The sequence below is a fragment of the Piliocolobus tephrosceles genome, chromosome 6 (genome assembly GCF_002776525.5).
Source record: "Piliocolobus tephrosceles isolate RC106 chromosome 6, ASM277652v3, whole genome shotgun sequence".
Classification (NCBI taxonomy): domain Eukaryota; kingdom Metazoa; phylum Chordata; class Mammalia; order Primates; family Cercopithecidae; genus Piliocolobus; species Piliocolobus tephrosceles.
Window position 1 is genome coordinate 105,821,009 of NC_045439.1, and position 26,555 is coordinate 105,847,563.

The 26,555-nt window shown below is 37.6% G+C and overlaps 1 protein-coding gene across 5 annotated transcripts in view; it reads left to right on the top strand.

Annotated features, from left to right (window-relative positions):
- The first annotated feature begins 4,329 nt into the window (after window positions 1-4,329).
- ICE2 (interactor of little elongation complex ELL subunit 2) overlaps window positions 4,330-26,555 on the top strand; it is a 58,199-nt gene continuing 35,973 nt past the window's right edge. Inside the window, exons 1-6 of one of the 5 annotated variants that reach the window (XM_023228586.1) lie at window positions 4,364-4,488; window positions 4,855-4,925; window positions 5,425-5,559; window positions 7,337-7,441; window positions 15,292-15,553; window positions 16,895-17,014. In XM_023228586.1, coding sequence (XP_023084354.1) covers window positions 5,519-5,559; window positions 7,337-7,441; window positions 15,292-15,553; window positions 16,895-17,014 — 528 coding nt within the window. In that variant the 5' untranslated portion in view covers window positions 4,364-4,488; window positions 4,855-4,925; window positions 5,425-5,518. Of the gene's footprint in view, window positions 4,489-4,854; window positions 4,926-5,424; window positions 5,560-7,336; window positions 7,442-15,291; window positions 15,554-16,869; window positions 17,015-26,555 lie in introns of those variants that run through there. The other 4 variants (XM_023228588.1, XM_023228587.2, XM_023228585.2 and 1 more) reach the window with 4 other exon arrangements.

Here is a 26,555-nt window from a genome sequence, read left to right on the forward strand (position 1 = left end):
CAAAATCTCTAGCATGGCAATGAAGACCATCTCTAGTCTGCTTCACCATTTTCAGTCCAACAACCTTCATTCCCCAACACAGCAATGCAACAGTTTTTCCTCTTCCCCAGAATATGTGGAGCTGTTCACACTTCTGTGCTTTTTTTTTTCACAACTTCTTTTCCTCTTCCCCAGAACATGTGGAGCTGTTCACACTTCTGTGCTTTTTTTTTTCACACCTTAAAACCCACAGCCCCTTTGCTACCCAGTGAACTCCTACTCATCCTTCAAGACCCAAAGTAAATTAAACTCTGAAGTAATCTCTAAATTGTCTCCATCAGAATGAATTTCTTACTCATTTGTGGTCCCATGGACTCTTCTATATATAAGTATACCATTTCCCTTTTTTTTTTTTTTGAGATTGATTTCATTCTTGTTGCCCAGGCTGGAGTGCAATGGCATGATCTTGGCTCAGTGCAACCTACGCCTCCCGGGTTCAAGTGATTCTCCTGCCTCAGCCTCCCAAGTATCTGGGATGACAGGCATGCGCCACCACGTCAGGCTAATTTTGTATTTTTAGTACAGACAGGGTTTCTCCATGTTGGTCAGGCTGGTCTCGAACTCCCAACCTCAGGTGATCTGCCCACCTCGGCCTCCCAAAGTGCTGGGATTATAGGCTTGAGGCACCGCGCCCGGCCCACCATTTCTTCTTTGCATTATAAGTCTCTGTACAGTGCCACCTCCACTGTGTTTTGTTCATCTTTTTCTTTCAGAAAAATTATATAGTAATAGCTAGTATTTACTCAACATTTACTCTTTGCAATGCACTTTTCATATATTACTTCTAGTCCTCACAACAATTCTGTAGGTGAAGTATCACTGCCTCCATTATCCAGATGAAGAAACTGAGACTCAGAGGACACACGACACGCCTAGGATCACACTGCCAGTAGACAGAAAAACTGAGATGCAAACCTGAGATACGAATCTACTGGAATCCAAAAGTCCATGTTCTTGCCACTAAGCTTCTTGTGGTTTACAAAACAGACAAGAAAGGATGTATATATCTATTGTATCGTATGTTACTCCGCTGGGGCTGCTATGACAATTCCATAGCCTGGGAGGCTTAAACAACAGATATTTCTTTTCTCACAGTTCTGGAGGCTTGGAAGTCCAGATCCAGCTGCCAGCCAATCTGGTTTCTAGTGAGAACTCTGTTTCTGGCTTGCAGATGGCTACCTTTTTGCTGTGTCTTCAATTGGTGGAGAAAGTAAGCTGTGGTTTCTCTTCTTCTGACAAGGGCTGTGAACTCCATCATTGGGACTGCACCCTTGTATCTTAATCTAAACCTACTTACCTCCTAAAGATACCACCTCCAAATACCATTAGGATTCCTTGTAGTAAATAAAAATTATAGGAGGCCATTAGGCTCCTATAATATGACATATGAATTTATATATATACATATTCATATAACATATGAATTTTGGGAAGACGCACAATGCACATGTTGGCAAGAATTATGAGACCTAAGTTTTAGTATCACCTTTATCACTGATTATGTGATGTTGGAAAAGTCACTTGACAATCCTGAAACAAGCCCATTTCCTTGTAAGGAAAACGAGAGGGTTGGACTAGATAATCTCCAACTCATGTTCTGGTTCTAAAAATTCTGATTCTGTGTGCCATCTTGCAACCACTGAAACTCAGATATACCAGTTCAGAGCATACTGTTTGGTGATGATCTGAAATCTCAACACAGAGCTGTATGGTGATGCTACCATATCACACTACCATGGGCAGGTACCTCCCAGCAGCCTGAGCTCTTGAACAATTAGAGCAGTTTCTTCGGGCCAGGCCAGGTGTCCCCAACTCTCCCTGACTGCATGCTTTGTGAGAAGGTACCCAACACATGAACTTTGACGCTGCCTTCGTCCTACACAAGCCATCCACATCACCTACCTAATAAGAAACACTATCTGTGGCCAGGCGCGGTGGCTCACGCCTATAATCCCAGCACTTTGGGAGGCCGAGGTGGGCGGATAATGAGATCAGGAGTTTGAGACCATCTTAACCAACACGGTAAAACCCTGTCTCTACTAAAAATGCAAAAAGTAGCCAGGCTTGGTGGCGCATACCTGTTATCCCAGCTACTCAGGAGGCTGAGGCAGGAGAATCGCTTGAATCTGAGAGGCACAGGTTGTAGTGAGCTGAGATCGTGCCGCTACACTCCAGCAGGAAGTGTAGGGAGGGAGGGAGGGAGACTCCGTCTCAGAAAAAAAAAAGAAAAAGAAAAAGAAAAAAAGAAATGCTATGTGCACAGTGCCAGGCATTCGTTAATTTTTTTAAGCATTCACAAACACTGTCTCCTAACTGTCCTCCTCCCTTCAATGAATTCTATAGGTTGCCAGGTGAACTTTCCTGAAGCACAGCCAGCCAGTTCCGTTTGTGCCATTAAGTAAGCTTTTTTGTTGTTTGTTTCCTAGCATTTTATTTCTTATACAATAAAGTCAAACTTCCTTCGTCTGGTTTATAAGGTCTTATGTGTTCTAGCTGCAACCAGGTTTTGCAACCCCTTTTCCTCTACTACTCTTCAGAAAACTTGCATTCCAGGCAAAATGAACTACCTATGGTTTCCTGTAGCATATTTTTTACATTAACATAATTTCTAACAATATTCTAAATCATTCTAAAATGTCAGCCAGGTGTAGTGGCTCACACCTGTAATCCCAGCACTTAGAGAGGCGAAGGGGGCAGATCACTTGAGGTCAGGCGTTCAAGACCACCCTGGCCAACATGGTGAAACCCCATCTCTACTAAAAAAACACAAAAATTAGCAAAGTGTGGTGGCGTGCACTTGTAGTCTCAGCTAGTAGGAAGACTGACGCAGGAGAATCGCTTGAACCTGGGAGGCAGAGGTTGCAGTGAGCTGAGATCGCACCAATGCACTCCAGTCTGGGAGACTCTATCTTAAAATGTAGAACATGCTTCCCTAATAGCACACATTCTGTTTATGCAATAGGTTTATGCAGTTCCTTGTATTAAATAAAACTGTAGGAGGCCATTGTTTTGAACTTCTGCACTATACCCCAACAGACCAGACTAAAATTAAAATGGAATCACTCATGGTCACCACACCGAAAATGAGTTATCTGGCACTCCAAGAAATCAGGAGACGGATAACAGGCCAGTTTCAACCTTCAATCAGCAAGATAATGAATTTCCTCTGTTTTAGTCCTTAAGGCAAAGAGTAACTTCAAGTAAACCGATGTTAACCAGTTATCTTTCTGTTGTTCTGTCTGTCTCCACCTTACCAGGAAAGTAACTTTGAAATGATCAAATCTGCTTTTTTTTCTTCGTTTCTGCTTTCTACAGCCCTTTTTTTTCTGTCCGTAAAGCCAACCTCCTCTGTTCCACTCATTGGGGCATTCATTCCATTTTATGGAATGAAGTGTTGCCTGATTCTAGAATCGCAATAAGGCCAATTGAGATCTTTAGATGCGTCAAATTTTTGTCTTTTGACACTTGTGCTGGTCTGTCTAGAATGCCCTTTCTCTTCATTCCACATACCCACATTCTTCAAATAAGCCCACATGGCAGATGCCCAGTGCAGTAACTGACATGTAAGTACTCAATACTATTCAAAGCTGCGTTTTGCTCCTCACACTAGCTATTCCTCTCCCTCTAACCTCAATTTTTTCTATACACCTTTCTTATGTAGCTTATTACTTTCTATTGTATTTAATGTAAATGTCTTAGATTGCCAGAGATCCAACGCACTGGAAAAATCAGTATTCAGTCTTAGTCCATGTGTACCCAGCACCAAGCAAAATTACTGTTTATGGTCAATAAATCTTTCCGTAATGAATGAGAACAAAACTAGTGTTTGAACCAGAATGGTCTCTGGTGGAAACTGACAGCTAAAACTGGACGGGGAGTGGAGCAGAGGTGAAGGAGTACTTAATGAGGCCCTACTATGAGCCGGGTACTGTGCAGAGCACAGCTGCATCCTTTGTTTCCTTTATTCCTTTCCAAAAAACCGTATGAAGCAGCAGTAACAATTTCATCTCCATTTTACATATGAAGAGTTTGGGTTAGGGAAGTCAGGAAACTTGCCTGAGGTCACAACCAAGTATGTTTGGGTCTTTCCAGTACTGCACTTGTCGCTTGTCCTCCTTCCAATCACTCCCCTCCTCTCCCCGACGCAGGTCGAGGACTTTCTAGGAAAACATGCAGCCTCCAACCACTTCCGCCTGGGGAGCCCAGTCTCGCCCTTCGCAGCCAGAACCACAGAGAGCGCGCGTGGCGGGAGTGAAGAAGGTGAGTTGCAGTCCGGACGCAAGGCCCCGCCCACTATGTCGCTGGTGACGTCATCACGCAGAGCCGAGTCGGCGCGTCCACATCCTTTAAATATGGTCTTTCCCGGGCGCGCGCGACGATGTGAGGAGTGGGGTGGAGCGTGTGTGGTGTGTGGCTGCGGCCTGGGCAAGAGCCGCCGCGGACCATGAGGTGGGCGGAAAGGCTGTGTTGCAGCCGAGATGCGGACGGGAGAGCGCTGCCGGGCCAGCCGGCGTCCTCATGCAGGGGCGGGAGGAGGGAACATGGCGGCCGGGCCAGGACCCTTTGCTCCTGGCTCTGCGCGGCTCCTATCCCTGCTTTGCTTGCCCTTTTACCTGCCTTTCTGGAACCTTGTTTCCCCTCTCCTTGCGTCCCCTTTCCCTCAGCCGTTTCTTTTGCCTTCATCGACTCTTCCCCCGGCTCCACACTGGGTCGAAGTGTGAGAGGTAGTAGATTAAGTGGGAGCCGGTCGGGCCCCTCCGGTGCCGAGAGACCGACTCCTAAATTTGACTAGGTTCTCGTATGTCACTTTATCAGTCTGCCTGGGATCACAGGAGAAATACTGAACATGAAGACATCAAGCCTGATTTGTAGTCCTGATGATGTCTGTAAGTGATCTTGTGAAATGTCACTTAAGTTGACCTCAGTCTCCTCAAATGTGAGGTTCTCTGAAAGGCCTAAGATTTCTGATGTCGAGGTAGCTTTTGTCATGCGGTGCCTGCCAGAATCTGCCCCAAAACAAAGCATGGTCGGGAAAACAAAAGCAAGATTTATTTTGGCAGTAACGGAATAGAAAACTGAATTGACTTCCAGTTTTCTGCCGTCAAGTGGCCTAGTATGTAAGCAATGAGAACACCATTCTGTTTCAGCTCTTATTTCCATAGTGCGTGTCCTAAGAGGAACACTCCCGGCGTAGATGAAATGGAAAAGAGCTCGTCCTGTATCGTCATTGCTGCTCTGCCACAGAGAACCTTGGGTCTGCTGTATTCTGTTTTAGGTGCCACAGCCTGTTGAGGGTAGATATTTAGGGAGAGATTCTTCCTCACCTAACAGCAGCTAGCCTAGCCAATCACTTGCTTTTGATCTTGGCCTTTTGTTTTTCCTCAGCTGAATAAGTTCTGGAGGGATCTTGCCTCTGTTGGAGCCTTCGCAGCCAGGCAGCTGTGAACTGTGAGCTAGAGTGAAGCAGAAATCTAGAAAGATGAGCTCCAAGATGGTCATAAGTGAACCAGGACTGAATTGGTGAGTTGTAGCTACTTTGTAATCCGCTGAAGAGGAGTGTAGTGGGACTGATGGTTGACATAAGAAAATAGATTCCTGGCATAGAGAGATTTGGAGGAAGCAGAAGATACAAGTTTAAGGTTTCCGAATTTACGTTATCCTCATCCTCACATACTGAACGCTAGAGTTATGGCTGACTACACTTCCATTCCTATATTGGAACAATTCAGCACTCAAATTATTTTTAGGTATAATTCCCTCAGGTATTTATTGCTGATCTCCTGAAGGTCTCTCTCATGTATTTATTGCTGGTCTCCGGAAGGAGAGATTCTGGAATATTCTTGTGTCCAAGAACCTTGCCCATTTCCATGCAAGTAATAAAAAAGACCCTCTTTAAGAATAGACATGCTTTTTGTTATATTGAAATCTATATCAAATGATAATATAAATGCATAGACTGTGTTTTAGAAGTGTATGAGAACTTTGCAAATAGAGAGCCTGGTTAAATATTATAGTGGTTTTGTAGACATCTGGCTAATACATGTGCTGATTTAGTTCATTTTAACACACATTTACTGAGCCAGCCAAGAAGGATCAAATGTTATAAATGGTTACAAAGAGTATTAAAATAGTACCTGACTCAGAATATTAAGTCAGTATGTTCAATAAGTATTTGTTTATTGCTAGCAATACTCCAGTCCCCAGGGAGCTCACAATCCCTGAGGCCCTTGACTTTGTTTTTATATGATGTGCAGAAACTTAAGAATTTATTGACATGTCACAGATACAATACCACGGCAAGGTAATAAGAAACTATAGTGGTACATAGCAAATAAGACATTGTAATTTTACCATTAATACCTTAGCACAGTTTTTTGGATAAATGCCTTTAAGAACAGTTAAAAGAAGAGTATGGTGCAAATATGCTAGAATTTCCTATTTGGGCACTAGGACACCCAGAAGTTAGCATTTGATTAGATAAGAAGTATGCCCATTTGCATTCCTTGCCAATGCTATAAAGTATGCGTTCAGATGTAGCACAGATGATCTTATATACCACTGGCGTTGTGGAACCAGTTGTGGTTTTGAACCTTTGCACCATATTGTAGCCCTTGGAATTATCCTTTTCCACAGAATTTTACTGACCTTTGTCCTCCCTAGATTAATGGATTCAGTGTTTTCAGATTTTTAATTCCTTCATTCAAACAGCATTTTTGGATGCCTAACTGTATGGAAAGCATTGAATATATGTTTGTCTCTAAATCAATTATGGTGTTATGAAAAATCATTATCACCTTTGAGGTGGTTTTAGCAAACCATTTATCCCATTTGCCAAAGTAAACAAAATAGGTAGGATATTTAGTCTTTGTAGTGTCTTTTGGTTCAGCACAGTAGTGCATGAAACAAAAATAAGTTGAGAAGTATTTTCTTTTCAGCAACCAATATCTTAATGTTATGTCCTAGAGCCAGAAGTGAGGCCAGCCTTTGACAGACCCTTGATTATACTTCAGTCTTTTCTATCTTTAACTCTCCAGTCTGTGTGACATTTATTTACTGAAGAAAATGCAGGGCTGATTATTGAAGCTGGAGAATGTCATAATGGGCCTGAGTTTAAAGCTATCAAGAAGTAACAATTCTAAGCCCACAGATCTGGTATATGAAATTAAACATAGTAAGGAGAGATTGTCTGGGGATGGGGGGTAAGAAAGTATGAAATTGTAAGTTACAGTTGTGCCATTGTGTGTCTTAGCATGAGATTTTGAATTGTCAAATGTAAGTAAATTACTTTGTTTCACAGGGATATTTCCCCAAAAAATGGCCTTAAGACATTTTTCTCTCGAGAAAATTATAAAGATCATTCCATGGCTCCAAGTTTAAAAGAACTATGTGTTTTATCCAACAGGTAATATGTTTATTTGGTTATTTATTTCCATATTTGATTGTTGTTTTTCCGATAGTTGAAGTTTTATGTGTATCTCTAGTACATTCAAATTATAGAAATGTCTAAATTATAGAAACATTCAAATTATAGAAATGTTTAAAATAAAACAACTTTTAACACTTTGGTATTTCTTTTCAGACCTTCAGTCCTTTCTCCACACATGAACTGCAAAACAGTTTTATAGTATTTTATAATGCTATGCTAAAGTGTCCCAATAATTTTTATAATGCTATACTAATATAGTATAATAGTATACAAACATTTATACCAATAAATGTTTTAGTATAGTACCAATATTATACTAATAATTGTTTAGTATAGTACTAAATAGTATACTATTTATAACATATGCGCAAGCATACATACATACACATGTATGTAATACAAAATGGGATCATACTAAAAATATACTGTAAAACTGTTTTGCAGTTATCTATCATTTAAAGTGATATTCTGAGTATCTTTGCATGCCCCAACATTTAGTTCAAATCTTAATGGTTGCATATTACCTCACTATATAGCTTATAGATGTACTTTTAATTCATTTAGCTAGTCCTGTGTTGCAAAACATTGTGTTCCCTTTTTTCTTTTTTTTTTTTTGTGATTAAAAATATATTGGTAAATTTTTATAGTTATTTCTACAAGATACACTCACGGAAATTGAATTGGTCAGACAATATGTACGTTTTGTATTTTAATAGATACTGCCAAATTGCTAAAGGTTTTTTTCCTCTCTGATACTTAATGACTATTAAATGATAATTTTTACTTCTTACTGCTCACTTGCCTGTAGTAGCTCTTCTATCCTTTTTGATCGACTGTTTCTACTCTGTTGTTAATGAATCCGGAAACCAAGTAATTGAGTTTACTAGAAAAATGTGTAAATACACCAAATGAGGAATTAGGAAGCACCCCCAGGGAAGCTCAACATTTACTTTCTTCCTTTCTCCTTTTACAGTGGAGGAAGTGTATCTCCCCATCTTTTCCTGCTTTCTCAGTTATCTTTTCTGTCCATTGTCCCCTCTTACTCCTCTATCTTTGTTCTCTCCCATTTTCAGTCATCTTGATTACTTTTTGGTTTTTGTTCTGTTTTTTTAAGAGACGTGGTCTTCCTATGTTGCCCAAGCTAATCTTGAACTCCTGGCTTCAAGTAATTCTCCACCTTGGCTTCCCAGAGTGCTGGGATTACAACCAGGAGCCACTCTGCCTGGCCACCTTAATCAGTATTTGAACATGCTCAAGTTTTCCTGTTTTAAATAATCCCTGGATTCCACATTTTCTCCTAATTACCTTCTTACCTCTTCTCTCATTTATACTTAGACTTCTTTAAAGACTTATATATGCTCACTGGGAAGAAATGAGGAACAAAAAAGCTGTAAGACATACAGAAAGCAATTAATAAAATAGTAATAGTCCTTACATATCAATAACTTAAATGTAAATTAATTAAACTCCCCAATGAAAGGATGGATTGGCAGAATGGATTTAAAAACAGGATTAAAAACTTCCCATTTACTGCACATCCTACTCCACTTGCTGGGATTACAGGCATGAGCCACCCTGCGCAGCCCATAGCTATATTGTATTCTATTGTTGGGTGAATATAATTTTTAAATTGACCTCTGTTGATAATTTAGCTTGTTTCTATTACTGTTAGAAACGTGAGCATCCTTTTTACATGTGCTTGTATAAGTAGGATAAACTCCTGTCAGTGGAGAGTATGTATATATATTTATTTTGATAGATATTGCCAGATTGCTATTAAAAGCATTAAAGAAAAAAGTGCTTTTTTGATTCCCTCAAATGAATGCGTAAGTTTACGTAAAAACAAGCAGAAGTTGTATTAAAGAGACAATTTTAGTCCATGCTCAGTGGCTCACACCTGTAATCCCAGCATTTTGAAAGGGTAAAGCAGGAAGATGACTCCCAGCCTGGGCAAGAAATTGAGACCCCATCTCTCCAAAAATAATTCGCTGTGTGTAGTGGCACATAGCTATAGTCCTACTTACTCAGCAGGCTGAGGCACGAGGATCACTTGAGCCCAGGAGTTTGAGACTGCAGTGAGCTATGATTCTACCACTATGTTCCTGCCTGGGCAACAGAGTGAGATCCTGTCTACAAAAAAAGAGAGACAATTTTTTAAAAATGAATGTTTCAAAGAGGCAGTTTCAGAAGCAACTTTCTTCTTGCCAGAGTGCATAGTTGTAATATCTGTGCTGATATCAGATATACAAAGTTAAAGCAGTAGACTCCCTTATGTATGTACATCTATGGATATTTTTAAAAACTATTTGTTAGTCAACTTGTACAGTTTTTTTAGGATAACTAATTTCTTAAAACTTACTACCAATTAAATAAAGAATTGTCATTGTTTATTTGGATCAAAAATTGCTATAAATTCTATTGTCCTGGGATTTAGAGAATGTATGTCTGTCTTTAAAAAAAGGAATCATCTCAGGTCAGGCATAGGTGGCTCACACCTGTAATACCAGCCTTTAGGAGGCCAGAGCAGCTGGATCACTTGAGCCCAGGAGGTCAAGACAAGCCTGGGCAACATGGTGAGACCCTGTCTCTACAAAAATACAAAAAATAGCCAGGTGTGGTGGTTGTGCACCTGCAGTCTCAGCTACTGGGGAGGCTGAGGTGTGAGGATCACCTGAGTCGCTACTATACTCCAGCCTGGGCAACAGAGTGAGACCCTGTCTCTGTCTCTCTCTCTCTCTCTCTCCCTCCCTCTCCCTCTCTCTCTCTTTCTCTCTCTCTCCCCCCCTTTGTTTCCCCCCCTCTGTCTCCCGCTTTCTCTCCCCCTGTCTCCCCCTCTCTCTCCCCCTCTGTCTCCCCCTCTCTCTCCCTCTCCCTCCCTCTCTCTCTCACACACACACACACACACACACACACAGACAAATAATATCGGCTGGGCACAGTAGCTCATGCCTATAATCACAACACTTTGGGAGGCTAGGAGCAAGAGGATCACTTGAGTCCAGGAGTTCAAGACCAGCCCGGGCAACATCTTCGTCTTGCCACTGCTTCTCATTTTATTTTTAACTTTAGAGTTACAGTCTTGCCATATTGCCCAGGCTAGACTCAAATTCCTGGGCTCAGGAGATCCTCCTGCCTCAGCCACCTGAATAGATGGGATTATAGGTGCACACCAGTGTGCCTAGTTTATTTTAATGGTTCAAGTCCACTTCTGTTCAGCATATCCCAGGTGTGGGTTGTAGCCTGGCTTTGTACAAGGAAAAAGGCATTTTGCTGGAAGTTGGGCATACCTAACTCCTAAAATATTTTTTTCTTAGAATATCCTTGTTTTCTTTAGATTTCTGTATAGCACAAAATAATCTATTAGTATAATTTACCTTGTACTATAGAAAAAATACACAAGTTATTGATAAGTTTCTAGTCTTTTTTCCTAACCTTAAGTTTTATTAAGAATTATTACAGTCAGGCCGGGCGCGGTGGCTCAAGCCTGTAATCCCAGCACTTTGGGAGGCCGAGACGGGTGGATCGCGAGATCAGGAGATCGAGACCATCCTGGCTAACACAGCGAAACCCTGTCTCTACTAAAAAATACAAAAAAAACTAGCCGGGCGAGTTGGTGGGCGCCTGTAGTCCCAGCTACTCGGGAGGCTGAGGCAGGAGAATGGCGTGAACCCAGGAGGCAGAGCTTGCAGTGAGCTGAGATCCGGCCACTGCACTCCAGCCTTGGCGGCAGAGCGAGACTCCGTCTCAAAAAAAAAAAAAAAAAAAAAAAAAAGAATTATTACAGTCATTGTTATAGTAATTACTGTAATAATTATTACAATTATTTCAGGCTTTATTGTTTACAGTTGTTTTCTTGTTGAAAAACAAGGCCTTTTATTCTGTTAATTTCAAGATAAAAAAAATTTTCCTTTTGCTCTCTGTGCTCCATAAGTGTTTGTAAAATGAAAGGAGAACTTGAATAGTGTTTTTACAAATGAATAATATAAAAAGTTAATTTTGTGTTACTTTTCTTTGAAGCATGAAAAAAAATTTTAGAATATTTCCAAAGTCTCCCAAGAAAATAAAAAAGGATATTAAAATGCCATGAGCCATTCATGTAGAAATAGCCTTTTTTTAATCATGTAAACAATGTAAACAATCATGTAAACAATTGCCTTTTTTCTTAATTAAAGTTTCTGTTTGCAGATATTCGTAACTGAATTTTAAGCAAACAAGGGGGAAAATAGCTTTAAATAGAAATATATATATATAAAGCTTTAACATATTTAATTTAGGAAAATAAATCAAACTCAGAAGATACTAGTAGACTTGAAATGGAGACTAGAAGCACCATTTTCAAATGCTACTTTTAAACAAGCTACCAAACCAGTACTTAAAAGTATAGGAAACTTAAAAGTTTCGGATTCTGCCCTGTTTTTGTTTTTTGTTTTCCATAGAAAGTTTAAGAAAGGAGAATGGGCAGTTGACAAAATGCAGGGGCAAAACTTAAAACCATCAACCAAAATAAAGTATAATGCTGTATACGTGGATAGAGAAACCCTGTCAGATGCTTTTGGTTTACACCCTGATGAAGATTTTGACAGCACTGCACAAGGAAGTGATCTTGATGTGCCACCATTTCATTCTTTGCTGAATGTAGCCAATTTAAACTGCTAGAATTCCTTGACATTCCTAGTCTGGCCTATCTGAGTCAGCATCTTGTTGCTGCAGCAGCTTAATTAAATTTGCCAGTTTTTGGCACAGGACAGACATGTTCTCATATTCAGAGAGACAGCTGTGTAGCAGTATTGTTAAGAGTGCAGACACAATACTGTTAGATTTAAATAGCTCTCAAGACATTTTCTAGTAAGAAGTCAATTTGCTGTAATACATTTCTCCCAAGATCAGCAGTTAATGTTCATTTTGTTAACCTAAAATATGCTTATTTTTATACAATTATTGGAGAAACTTTAATAGCTATGTCTTTTTTTAACCTGTGTTATTTTCAGAGCCAACCTAAGCATCCTAATTTTAATTTCCAAAATTCTTCTCCCATTCCTTTATCAACTCTTTGAGTAGTTTTTTACCCATTAGTTAGCTCTGAGAGAGTGGTATTAAATATTTTTTGCTTTATTTGGGGACCTACATATTTTCTAAAATACTGTTGTCATCTTTTGGAATTTTTGACATATTTATTCTAGTATTATAAAGTTAATTTAAAACAAATCAGTAGTAGGATGGAACGTAACTCACCCTTTGTCCAGATGCAGATCTAAATTAGTAATTCTCAGCTGTATCAGACTGATACCCTCCCACTTTTTATGACAGATATTTATAAGAAATAAGATACCTCCTTTACTAGGTTAAAATGAAATTAATAGATATAATTTTTAAAAACAATAAGTGTGAAATAATTTATTTTTAATATGTAAATTCATAGAGAATACTGCATTATGAGATAAAATGAGGTAGTGAGATGCATCAGTTAAAATGAATACAGTTCATTTATTTAAGTTCATTTAAAATATTTAAGAGAAAATAAAACATACCATGAAATAATCATAGGAAAAATAAAATGTACTGTTAGGATAAATAATAACAGACTGGACTTATTTGTACCTGGTAAGAGAAGGCCTGAAAGGGACTGTTGAAAGTTATGCAGGATAGTACTGCATATTGCAGGCATTTAGTATTGCCCCCTTCTGAATGCCTTTAATCCCCCCTCTTTTGTGACAATCCAAATACACCTACAGGCTTCCTGAAGGCCCTGGGGACATTGAAACTGCCTTGATTGAGAACGACTGCTATGGATATTTTCTCTTCCTCTCTTTTTCTCCCTTAATCCCTGATCATGATGTTCTTAGGATTCTCTTCAGTCACCTACTTGGTATGTTCACTTTGGAAACCTAAGTTTTCCATAGTCCCATTGTGTTGATGTACCTATCTACTTTTCTTTCTTCTTCATTGACTTCTCTAATGCACTTGATTATAATGTCCTGGAGACTGGAGATGGTGTTGTATTTCCAGTACCTGGCATAGGCTGGCACGTGGTAGTTAATAAATATTAACTAATGGAGGAATGAAGAATGAGTCAGCAGATGTCTATCTTTCTCATTAGTTTCCCTTCCTGTCTGGATTATTGTGTAATTTGGAGCCAGGCTATAGGAACAGTTACTGTGGTGGAAATTACAGTCGTACAGGCCAAGGAAGTATAGTTTTTGATGCACTTCTAAAGTTTCTTATTTGAAATGTAGATTATAATAACTGAATAGCAAAAATAGAGATGGGTTATGAATAAGATAAGGAACTTGTGTTCATATATCTTAATTTGGATAAGGTGACTTCTTAAAAGTAGGGGTAGCATTTGTGAATCTGAGTAACAGAGAAACTCTCTAAAATAAAAGAAATTTATTTCGGAGTAAAGCATTGCAATGGGAATATGTATGCCATAGTAAACTATCTGCGTATTCAGGGAGGTAAAGGAGGACAAAGATTTTTAAAGTAAAAAATTAGGATTGTGTGATTGTTTTGAAATAGTTATATTTGATCTTTGGAAGATGAATAACAAAGGTGACACCAATCCAAGGTTGGAGAGGCAGTTCCTGAACAAATACCCTTGCAGAAGTATTTTGTTATCAGGAATTCAAACATGAGAACTCTGTCTTCATGGCCTTCACTAGCTCTAATTATCAAGGTTTTTGTGTTTTTTTGTTTTGTTTATTTAAGTTCCAGGGTACATGTGCAGGATGCGCAGGTTCGTTAGGTAGGTAAACATGTGCCGTGGTGGTTTGCTGTACTTACCAACTCATCACCTAGGTATTAAGCCCAGCATGCGTTAGCTATTTTTCCTAATGTTCTCCTACCCCACCCCCACCCCACAAGAGGCCCATGTGTATTCCCTTCCCTGTGTCCATGCATTCTCATTTTTCAGCTCCCACTTATAAGTAAGAACATGTGGTGTTGGGTTTTCTGTTCTTGCATTAGTTTGCTGAGGATAATGGCCTCCAGTTCCATTTGTGCCCCTGCAAAGGACATGATCTCATTCCTTTTTATGGCTGCATAGTATTCCATGATATCAGGGATTTTTAAACATTGGTAACTCCATTGTGATTCTGGCAACCTTCACACATTCCATAAACAAATATGGTAACAAATTCTGAAACTACTCACTACTTTCTCTTCTGGTACATTTCATTAAAGATATGCCAGGATTTTTCTTTGGCATCCATGAAAAGCGTAAAGTCATTTGCATGAACTCAGCCATGTACCAGAGTGATAGAGGATTGTACAACTTTTCCAAAACCAATACTACTTTCAAAAAATATGGTGCATATGTTAGAATTCTCTTAATTTTTGAGATAAGCAGAGGAAATCAGAACATTTAAAATCTCAATGAATTTTTGTTAACCTCAAATTTGTGATTCCATTACATTCTGTTCTTAGTAGGTTTTGTTCACCATATTAACTGATAAATCTTAGTGATGAATTTAAGTATTAAGAACTCAAATTGTACTAAAATGTAAACATAAAATACCTGCATATGTAATTGGCAAGAATGATTTTCCCCTCTTTATTAATGGGAAAAAAAGTTCTAAATTGAATAAGTATGTCTCTTCCTCTCCATCAGGTAATTGAAGGTAAGTTTGCATTGTGAACCTATCCCACAGAATACTTAATCTACTTTAAATGGCTAAACATCAAAATGCAGGTGGCAGAGTTAGATAATAATCCAGAGTTTACTCTGTTAATCACGCTGTATTCTCCCTAGTGATTGAGAATCATGAAGTTCCATGATAGTAATCTTCATGTGAAAAGCACATATTTGTAAATTATATTTTGTTTTCCAGACGTATAGGAGAAAATTTGAATGCCTCAGCAAGTTCTGTAGAAAATGAGCCGGCAGTTAGTTCAGCAACTCAAGCAAAGGAAAAAGTTAAAACCACAATTGGAATGGTTCTTCTTCCAAAACCAAGAGTTCCTTATCCTCGTTTCTCTCGTTTCTCACAGAGAGAGCAGAGGAGTTATGTGGACTTGTTGGTTAAATACGCAAAGATTCCTGCAAATTCCAAAGCTGTTGGAATAAATAAAAATGACTACTTGCAGTACTTGGTATGTATTCTATTCTTCAGTTTCAGGAGAAAATATTAAAAATTAGGAAATATTTTTATCTTAAATTTACATTTATGTTTTTAGGTCCGGTCATCTTTTTTAAAATGAAAAATTTAAGGAGATTACTTGATAGAGCAATGGTGCTTTAATTCTTTTATTGGTTCCATTATAGTTCAAGCATTTTGCTCTACTGCTTAGCATGTCTTACTCCATTTCATCTTAAGTACTAGCAGTAGAACTTTACATAGCTTATACCAATTTTAAATTATTGCTTAATTATTACTTCAATTAAGACTTTTCCAAATTCTCAATTATATAAATGATGCTGTGCTGAACATCTTTGTAGCAAAATCTTTGTTCATATCGATGATAGTTTCCATAAGATAAATTCTTAAAAATAAAACTGCCAGACCAAAACATATGCATGTTTTCAAAGCTTTGATCTGCAGTTACACATGCATAAATTGTTCTACAAAAAGTTTAAACCAGTTTGTTTGTACCTCTGTTGTATGACAAGTTTTGAAAAAACTGTCTTCTCTAATCCTACAGGGATAAGGTAACAGAAAATCGAAATCAAATTTTAAAAAGGAAAAAACTATCTTCACTAATATTGGACATTACCTTTTTTGCCTTTAATTTAAAATGGGAAAAATGATCTCTTGCTTTACATTAATTTAATTTATGATTACTAATGAAAATAAACATTTTCCGTACGTGGATAAGCCATTTTTATTTTTTCTTTGGTAACTTGCTTGTTTATATTATTTGCTCATTTTTCAATTTGGATGTATGTCTTTTTAAAAAAATTTGAGGCCAGGCGCGGTGGCTCATGCCTGTAATCCCAACACTTTGGGAGGCTGAAGCAGGTAGATCACCTGAGGTCAAGAGCTCAAGACCAGCCTGGTCAACATGGCGAAACCCCATCTCTACTAAAAATACAAAAAATTAGCCAGGTGAGGAGGCGCCTGCAGCCCCAGCTACTCGGGAGGCGGAGGTTGCAGTGAGCTGAAATCGTGCCACCGCACTCCAGCCTGGGCAACAAAGTGAGATCCCGCCTCAAAAAGTAAATTAAAAAAAAATTTTGACAGCATTTTATAAAATCAGCTTCTCAATTCCTGAGCATGTATTGTATAGTCTTAGTCATTTGCTTTTCTATTTTGTGGAGTTTTTAATAGTAGTTTATCGTTACTATGTAATAACTTTTACTGACTTCTCTGATTTTTTTCTTTGGATTTGATACTTTAATTATTAAGTCCAAATTATTATAGCAATGATTAAGAAAGTGATTATTTTTTAATGAAACTTTTTATCCCAAGACATGTCTACTTTTTTAAAAATCAGGATATGAGAAAACATGTGAACGAAGAAGTTACTGAATTCCTAAAGTTTTTGCAGAATTCTGCAAAGAAATGTGCACAGGATTATAATATGCTTTCTGATGATGCCCGTCTCTTCACAGAGGTAAAAATCAACTCACATTTGTGTAAACTGCCAAGTGATAGGCAATAGCAGCATTCTGAAATGTGTGGTGATTCCCCCAAAAGCATTTGGAGCTGTCAGTATTACCCATTTAAAAACCACAGGTCTTTTCTTCATCATGCATTAAAATAGTTTAAAAACTAACATCTCAAAATTGTGTACTATGGTATATTTGTATGTATATTTATATTCTTTAACGATCCAACTATTGTATTATATCATTACATTTTACTCACATAATAGTTTGAACTGACCCACTGATTTCACTTGTGAGGGAATAGTGTTTAAAGAGTTATCCTGGTCCCTAAAAATCTGAATGGTACTTTAAAACTCAGTCACGGGAACTTGTGCTCATTGTGTTTGTGGTAACCAGCCACAAAATGATAAATTTCAGCTCTGAGTTCATTTTTTGATACTTTACTCATGCATGCAAATTTATTAGCAAGACCTGTATATCATCCCAGCTCGTAGCCTACCATCATTCATTGAGCCTGCCAGAAAATTAAAGTATACTACTTAAATAGACAAGGTGTGTGGCACACGCCTCTAATCCCAGCACTTTGGGAGTCCGAGGCGGGCAGATCACCCGAGGTCAGGAGTTTGAGACCAGCCTGGTCAGCATAGTGAAACCCCATCTCTACTAAAAATAAGAAAATTAGCCACGCATGGTGGTGGGCACTTGTAATCCCAGCTACTCAGGAGGCTGAGGCAGGAGAATCACTTGAACCTGGGAGGTGGAGGTTTGCAGAGCTAAGATCCCACCATTGCTCTCCAGCCTAGGTGACAGAGCGAGACTCTGTCTCAAAACAATTGGATAAAGTATCCTACTTAAACAATGTATATGTACATACACATATGTTTGTAGTAGAGTTTATAAATATCGGTGTAAATGTATTTAAGCCTTTAAAACTGGTCACTGTAAACAATAGTGTTAATATATTTAACACTACTGAACTCTACACTTAAAAAGGGATAAGATGGTAAATTTTACCATAGTTTAAAAAAACAAAACTAGGCACTATAAGTTGAAGGACAGCAGGAGTATTACACTTTCACTGTTTTTTTTTAAAAAAAAAAAAACAGCCCAGGCACAGTGGCTCACACCTATTGTTTCAGCACTTTGGGAGGCCAAGGCGGAAGGATTCAGCCCAGTAATTTGAAACCAACCTGGGCAACATAATGAAATCCCATCTATACAAAAAATTTAAAAATTAGCTGACATGGTGGCATGCGCCTGTAGTCGTATTCCTAGTCCCAGCTACTTGGGAGACTCAGGTGGGAGGATCACTGAAGCCCAGGAGATGGAAGCTGCAGTGAGCCTTGATTTTGCCACTGCACTGCACTCCAGTTTGGATGACAGAACGTGACCCCGTCTCAAAAAAAGGAAGAAAAAAAAAACTGTAAGGAAGAAATTTGTAGTTAATATAAACCAGAAGAATGATTCTTCTAAATAAATGAATATGATTTTTATTTTCTGTGAACCTAAATATAATATATCCAAATGGAATGTCATAATTTTCTATGTGGAGAAGGAGCTGGCAGCTATTCTTGTTTTTTAATAGTGCCTTTTAAAAGACCAGAATGATGTTTTTAATACATAAGTCATAGTTCAGGCTGGAGTGGAGTGGCACAATCCTAGCTCACTGCAGCCTTGAATTCCTGGGTTCAAGTGATCCTCCCCACCTCAGCCTCCCGAATAGCAAGAATATGGGCATAGGCCACTGCACCTAATTTTTTTTTTAGAGACAGGGCCTCCTGTGTTACCCAGGCTAGTCTCAACTCCTGACCTTAATCCTCCTACGTCAGGCTGTCAGAGCGCTGGAATTACAGCCCATCTTTCTTAGGAAGAGTCTTTACAAAGTTCTGCAGTGGCCTGCATGATCTCTCCCCTCCCTCCCATCCCCCATCCTCACTTACTACACATTGTCCTATCAGTTATTCTGCTCCCACCTGCGGACTGGCCTTTACATTTCTTCAATACTTCAAGCATAGTCCTACCTTAAGTCCTTTGGCATTTGGCGTTTCTGTTTTTCTCTCAATCTGTTTCCCAGATTTCTGCATGGAATAGTGTCTTGATTCTTTTATGTGTCTCTCTGTTCAGATGTCACCTATCAATGAGGATGTCCCTGATTACCCTATGGAATGTAGTATGACCCTCACTTTTCCCTTTATCATGTTTTATTTTTGCTTATTGTCCTGCTCCTCACTGTTTTTGTAAAACAGTGCCTTTTTGTAAGTGCTGTTTTATTCACTGACGTAGTCTCCCAGTGACTAGAATAATGTCTGGCGCACTTAAGTGCTCAAGTGCTCAATGTAAATATTTCTTGGGTGAATATAAAACTGTACTTTATTAACAAAGTACATTACTTGGTAGCTAATAATAAATGATAAACATTGTCATGTTTTTTTCCATATTGATGTGGTAGGACATTTTCTCTAAGTAGTATTTTACATCCCCACTGCAAAGATTCACTGATACTTTTCTAAGATCTTTTAGTTTTAAAATTTTATGATATGCAATGTCATGTATATATGGAAAAGTATATAGAACAAAAGAAAAAATAGATGCAGCTTAACAGATAATTATATAGTAAACATCTGTGTAACTCTTACCCAGGACAAGAAATAAAACAATACCAGTAATCCAGAAGCCCCCTGTGTAGTCCTCCTGTATAATAAATAACATTCTCCTTACTTGAATAAATAATCAGTGTCCCAGCTTTGGTGGTGATAAGTTGTTTGCTTTTTGCATGTATATGGAGAGTGGTAGTTCTACTTCTCTTTTGCCTGATTTTGTTGGGATTTTTTTTTCTTTTTTTTTAAGAGACAGAGCTTTGCACTTGTTGCCCAGGCTAGAGTGCAGTGGCACGATTTCAGCCCACTACAACCTCTGCCTCCTGAGTTCAAGCTATTCTCCTGCTTCCACCTTCCAAGTAGCTGGGATTACAGGCTCCCGCCACCAAGCCCAGCTAATTTTTGTATTTTTAGTAGAAATGGGGTTTCACCATGTTGGCCAGGCTGGTCTCGAACTCCTGACCTTGGGCGATCTACCTGCTTCAGCCTCCCAAAGTGCTGGATTACAGGCGTGAGCCACCGTGCTTGGCCCCTTTTGCCTGATTTTGAATTTTATGTGAACAGAATGCTTTTGGGCCTTCCTTCTTTCATTCAGTATTGTGCTTTTTAGATTCCTAAGTTGTGTGAGTTGTAGTTCATTCATTTTCATTTCTGTCCATTTTTCCATTGTATGAATAAACTACAATTTATCCTGTTGATCAGAACTTGGGTTGCTTCCAGTTTGGAGCTATTCTAAGCAGTACTCTTAAGAAAATTCTCATACATTTATTTTGGTACACATATGCACATGTTTCTGTTGGATAAATAGATGCTTCTTGACTCATGATAGAGTTACATCCCAGTAAACCTATAGTGAATTAAAGATGCATACACCTAACGTACCAAATATCATGGTGTGTTTTAGCCCACTCTAAATATGCTCACAATACTTACATTTACCTACAGTTGGGCATAATCATCTAACACAAAGCCTATTTTATAATAAAGTATTGAGTGTCTTGTAATTTATTGAATACTGTGTGTTGTGACAAAATTGCAATGATTTGGCACCATCGTAAAGTTGAAAAATCATTTAGTGGAACCTTTATAAGCTGGGGACTGTTTGTATACCTAGGAGTGGAATTATTGGGTCATAGAGTATGCGTATCTTCAACTTGAGTAGATTTACAAATGGTTTTCCAAAGTGACTATACCAGGTTATATCAATTAACATTCTAACCAACAGTGTTGAAGAATTCTGTTGCTCCACATCTCAGATATATATATATATATGGGGGGAGGGGAGAGCACACGCATGTTTTCATATGCTTCTTTCTCACTTTTTCTTGCAGAATGACTTTTCATTTTTTTCTAATTGATATGTAAGATTTCCTTATATATTCCAAATACAAAAACTTTATGGGCTAGGTATGTTGCAGTTTTTCTTCTTTTTCTGTTTTGAATTTTATCTTTTTATATTAACAAGTTAAAATTGTATATATTTATTTTGTACAGTATGTTTTTAAAATATGTATACATTGTGGCAAGGCCAAACCAGGCTAATTAACATATGCATTACCTCACAAACCTATTTTTTTGTTGTGAGGACTCTTAAAAATCTACTCTCTTAGCAGTTTTCAATTACATTGTAATTATCATCACCATGTTTTACAATTGATCTCTTAAACTTTTTCCTCTTACCTGACTGAAATTTTGTGTCCTTTAACCAACATTTCCGCCACCACCCCAGCTATTAATGCTCACTGTCTAGATGCATTCATTCACTGTGGTTTGCACAGTTGTAATATTCTGATTGCATCATTTATTCTTTGGAATAATTTTTAAAAGATATGCTTTCCCTTATTTACTATTCGGTTTCCCAGTTCACGTAGCTTACCATGTCACAGAATAAATACTAGACTCTTTCCTTTGAAATACCACTTTTTAAAAAACTAGTTCCTTTTTATTCTCCAATGATGGTGTACTTTTTTTAAAATGTTATTAAATCATGGAGTTAAATATATGTGTGTTTCTGTCCACGAAGATTATTATCCTTTGTAAGCCTCAAATAATACTAACTCACTGAGAGGCTCTTCCTACTGACTTTTCAGTCAGTCTGGTAGTCTTTGAGGCTCATTTTCTACATTTCCTGCCCTGGCGCTGGAATCAACCATTTTCTAGAGCCCTTGTTTCTTTTAGTGTGAAGTGATATTTCAGGACTACAATGTGGGCACTATGGATGCTCCTGGGTTGATCATTGTTTTGAGAATAATTCAGTGGATAGAACTAGGAAAGAATACCTCATATGTCTCATTTGCTTTTTCCCACATTACACTCACAACAGCCTCAAAATAACAATACTAGTGATCAATACGATAACAATTGAAATTATTTTTTATATGCTCTTCTCATTCTCCCCCACATTTTTTAAAAGATTGTACTGTGTTATTATTGTTAGAGCATCATATAGCCATTAAATACTAAAGCCTCCCTTTTAAATCCATATTTAATTTTTAAAACTGTGGAGGTATAATTTACATATAAAAATTACTCATTTTAAGTGCATTTCTTTTGTGAAATGTCTATTGAAGTATTTTGCTGATTTTTTTATTTGCTTTTATTTTTATTAAGCCATAGTTTCTTTATATAGTCTGAATAAACTCCATTATATATAGTTTTCTTCCAGTTTGTGATGTATTTTTACATTTTTTAAATAGTGTCTCAAAGAACAGAATTTTAATGGTCTAATTTATCAAAAATTTTTGTGGTTAGTGATTTCATGTGTTCTGGCACAGAAATATTTGCCTATCCCAAGTGATTCTCAGACTGGGGTTAGTTTTACTCCTTCCTCACCCACCCGCCACCCTGCCCATCCCTAGGACTTTGACAATGAGACATTTTTGGTTGTTGCAACTGGTGGAATGCTACTAGTATCTGCTGCGTAGAGGCCAAGGATGCTGCTAAACATAACTAAGTGCATGTGAGTGACGTCCCATACAACAAGGAATTATCCAACTGAAAGTGTCAGGGGTGCTTGCATTGAGAAACCCTAATCTAAAGGGCTTATAGTTTTAACTTATATACGTAAATAAGTCTATGTTGATTTCAAGTTAATTTTTGTGTAAGATACAAGGTAAGGATCAAAGGTCATTTCTTTCCGTATGAATGTCTAGTTGTTCTAGCATAATCGTTTTCAACTGAGAGTGACTTTGCCTCCTAATGGACATTTGACAATGTCTAGAGCTTGGTAGGGGTGCTGATGGCGTCTACCAGGTAGAGCCAGAGGTGATACTAAATATCCTACAATGTACTGGACAGCCTAACACTACAAAGAATTATGTGGTCCAAAATGTTAGTAATACCAATGTTGAGAAACTCTGCTTTAGCACAGAGTTTAGTTGAGAAGGGTATTTTTTTCCTTACTGAATTACCTCGTCACCATCACGTGGATCAACTTTTTTTGAAAACGGAGTCTCCATCTGTCACACAGGCTGGAGTGCAATGGTGCAATCTCTGCTCACTGCAACCTCTCCCTCCCGGGTTCCAGCGAGTCTCCTGTCTCAGCCTCCCAAGTAGCTGAGATTACAGGCGCCTGCCACCACACCCAGCTAATTTTTTTGTATTTTTAGTAGAAAAGGGTTTCACCATGCTGGCCAGGCTGGTCTCGAACTCCTGACCTCAGGTGATCAACCTGCCTCGGCCTCTCAAAGTGCTGGGTTTACAGGTGTGAGCTACCATGCCCAGCCTGGATCAATTTTTTGACTCTGTTTTGTTCCATTAATCTGTATGTCTCTGTTGGTGCCAAAACCATGTAGTCTCGATAACTGTAGTTTTATAGTCCTGAGATCATGGGTTCTTTACATTCTCATGTAAATTTTGGAATCAACTTGTCCATTTCTACAAAAATCTAGGTGGGATTAAAACAGTATGCAGCTAGATTGCTTTCCTTTCTTTTAAAAATAAAATCTGATAATCTCTTTTAATTAGAAAGTTTAGCTATTTACATCCATTATGATGACAGTATGTATTGATTTTGTTTGTGCTTTCTGTTTTACTTTTTCTGTACTCTTTTCTTTCTTTTTTTTTTTTTTAAACTCCTTTTGAGGGGATTGACATTTTTCCTCTTTTTCCCCTCTCTGTTGGTTTGGAATTCACATGTCTACTTTCTGTTCTCTTAGTGGATACTCTTGAATTTTTATAGTGAATAATTCCATTATTCAATATCAACTAGCCTCCCAAACAATACAGAAATCATAGAGCATTTTGACTCTTACTACGTCCCTCTTGACTTGTATGCTATTTGTTGTAATACAGTTCCTTTTTTAAATCTACCCACATCATTATTTTATATGGACTATGCTTGTTTTAGTTTATCTACAGGTTTGCCAAATTTTGGCCCACCGTTTCTTCTTCTCAAACCTACATTCTGAGATTCTTTCATTCTTCTTGAAATACTGTGTATTCTAGATGTGCCTTTGATGAAGGTCTCTTAATGGTGAACAATCTCCATTTTTTTTAATTTGGAAATCTTTTATCTATCTTGTTCTCATTTTAGTAATATAAGTTTATTTCATACACAATTCAAAGTTGGCAGTTACCTTTTTTCTGCAACATTTAAAGATACAATCCTACTTTTTCATGTTATTGTTGAAAAATACATTGTCTAATTGTCGTTTCTTTTAGGGCTTCTGTCTTTTCTTACTGTAATTTTGGTATTTTAGAGTTTCATAAAAATATGCTTTTTAATAAAATCCTGCTGGCTGATTGTGTTTATTGTGTCTCGATTTATAACCTTCGTCAGTTCTGGAGAATTCTCAACCATTTTCAATGATTGCTTCTTCATTTTCTCATTGCTCTTCTTAGGATTTCCAAATTTTTCCAAGGCTAGACCTCAGTGTGTCCTCCATTTCTCTCTCTCTTTTTTAAATTGTGGTAAAGTATACATAACAAAATTTACCATTTTCACCATTTAAGTGTACAGTTCAATAACGTTAAATACATTTACATTGTTATGCAACTGTCACCACCATCCATCTCCAGAACTTTTCATCTTCCCAAACTGAAACTGAGTACCCATTAAACAGTAGCTCCCTGTTTCCTTTTCCCCCTAGTTCCTGGCAACCACATTCTGTTTCTGTCTGTATGAGTTTCACTACTCTAGGTTCCCCATATAAGTGGAAACATACAGTATCTGTCTTTTTGTGACTGGCTTATTTCACTTAGCATAATGTCCTCAAGATTTGTCCAAGTAGTAGCATGTGTCATAATTTCTTTCCTTTTTAAGGCTGATTAATATCCCATTCTGTGTGTGTGTGTGTGTGTGTGTGTGTGTGTGTGTGTGTGTGTGTATGTATATATTAAATTTTGTTTATCTAGTCATCCATTGATGAACACTGGAGTTGCTTCCACCTTTTGTCTGTTACGAATAATGCTGTTATGAACATAAGTGTACATATATCTGTTCAAATCCCTGTTCAAATGTAGAAGTCTTATGTTTGACTTCCCACCTGCTCTTAGAACTAGTTGAAGAATTTGCCCTCAAGCCACCTCACCTTTCATAGGTTTCCTTACTCCTCACTGCTCTAGTTTCTCCTCTATGTGTTGATTTATGGTTCTTGCATATTTTCCTTGCTTTTCACCAAGCCCAGAAATATTTTTCCTTTCTAGCCCAAAATAAAATTTAGGGAACATTTTTTATAATGATAGATGTGTATTGTATAAATGCATATGCTTTTGATCAATTTAATTCTCGAGATATTTTGAGTATTAAACACTAATAGCACTCAGTGGGTGAGTGATGGGGAACGGCCTGAATCTTTTAACCTCCTGTGTTCAGTTATTTTTCAAAGAAAGATAAATGATTAGTATAAAACTTTTTTTTTTTACTACATAAGCTAAATAATGATCCTTTAGTTAATTGAGTACCTACCAGTTGTAAAATACTTTCGATAATTATATAATGTATCTGAGTGTAGGTGTAAAATTGTCTTAGATTTTCCTTTGACTCTCTTGCTGTAGTTACTGAATTAAGTAAATTCAGTTAAAAATGCTGTAACATCCACCATAGTTTTACCAGGAATGATGTGCCAATGAATGTCTAACAAAAATAGTCTCTATTTCAAGTAGTTCTTATGTATTACCTTCCTTTGCATATTCAAATTCTTGTAATAACTACCATAGGAAAAGGAATGTTACAAGTGAAAGTTAACTAATAGTACAAATAAGGAGCAAAGATACTTTGCAGATAGGAGTTTACAGTTGACTCAGATTTTTTAAAACTTTTCCATATTAGTCCACATCTCTGTTAGTTACAAATGATACCATGAATTAAATATCAAGATCTGCCATGAAAAGCATAGATGAAGAGAGAAAATGTGAAAGATAGGGAGTAGGGATTAGAAAAGGGGGGAAGGGGTTCTGAAACTATAGATGAAAAAATATACTGGAGTAAAGTTACTGATTTGTAACTTGACACATTTTACAAATATGTGAAGGGAGAGGGTGTGTAGATATATGTGATAAAGATAATATATAAAGATGCCAAGAGCTTTTGTGACCTAAAATATATTATGAGACATTCAGAAAAGGTTCATTGACAGAAGAAGAAGAAATATGTATCTTAGAAGATAATGTATGTATGTGTTTTAAACAACTCTCCCCACCCCCAACAGCTATGCATCTCTGAATTGTTTATATATTATCACAAGTGGCACATACTGTTTTCACAAAAAGCTGTGAATTTTGTTTACTTACCAATTACATTTTCTCATGTTATTGATTTTTTTAGATTATAGATTGCAATGACCCGTAAGATAACTACTTCAATAACTTATTGTGCTTGGGAATGTTTTCAGAGTATACTACTTAATTTCTAATTATTCATATAACTGCTTTTATTGCAGTAAAGTGTATTGAAATTTTCATGTGCCTTTCTTTAAGAGTTTCTTAAATAACATGGAAAATATGTGTC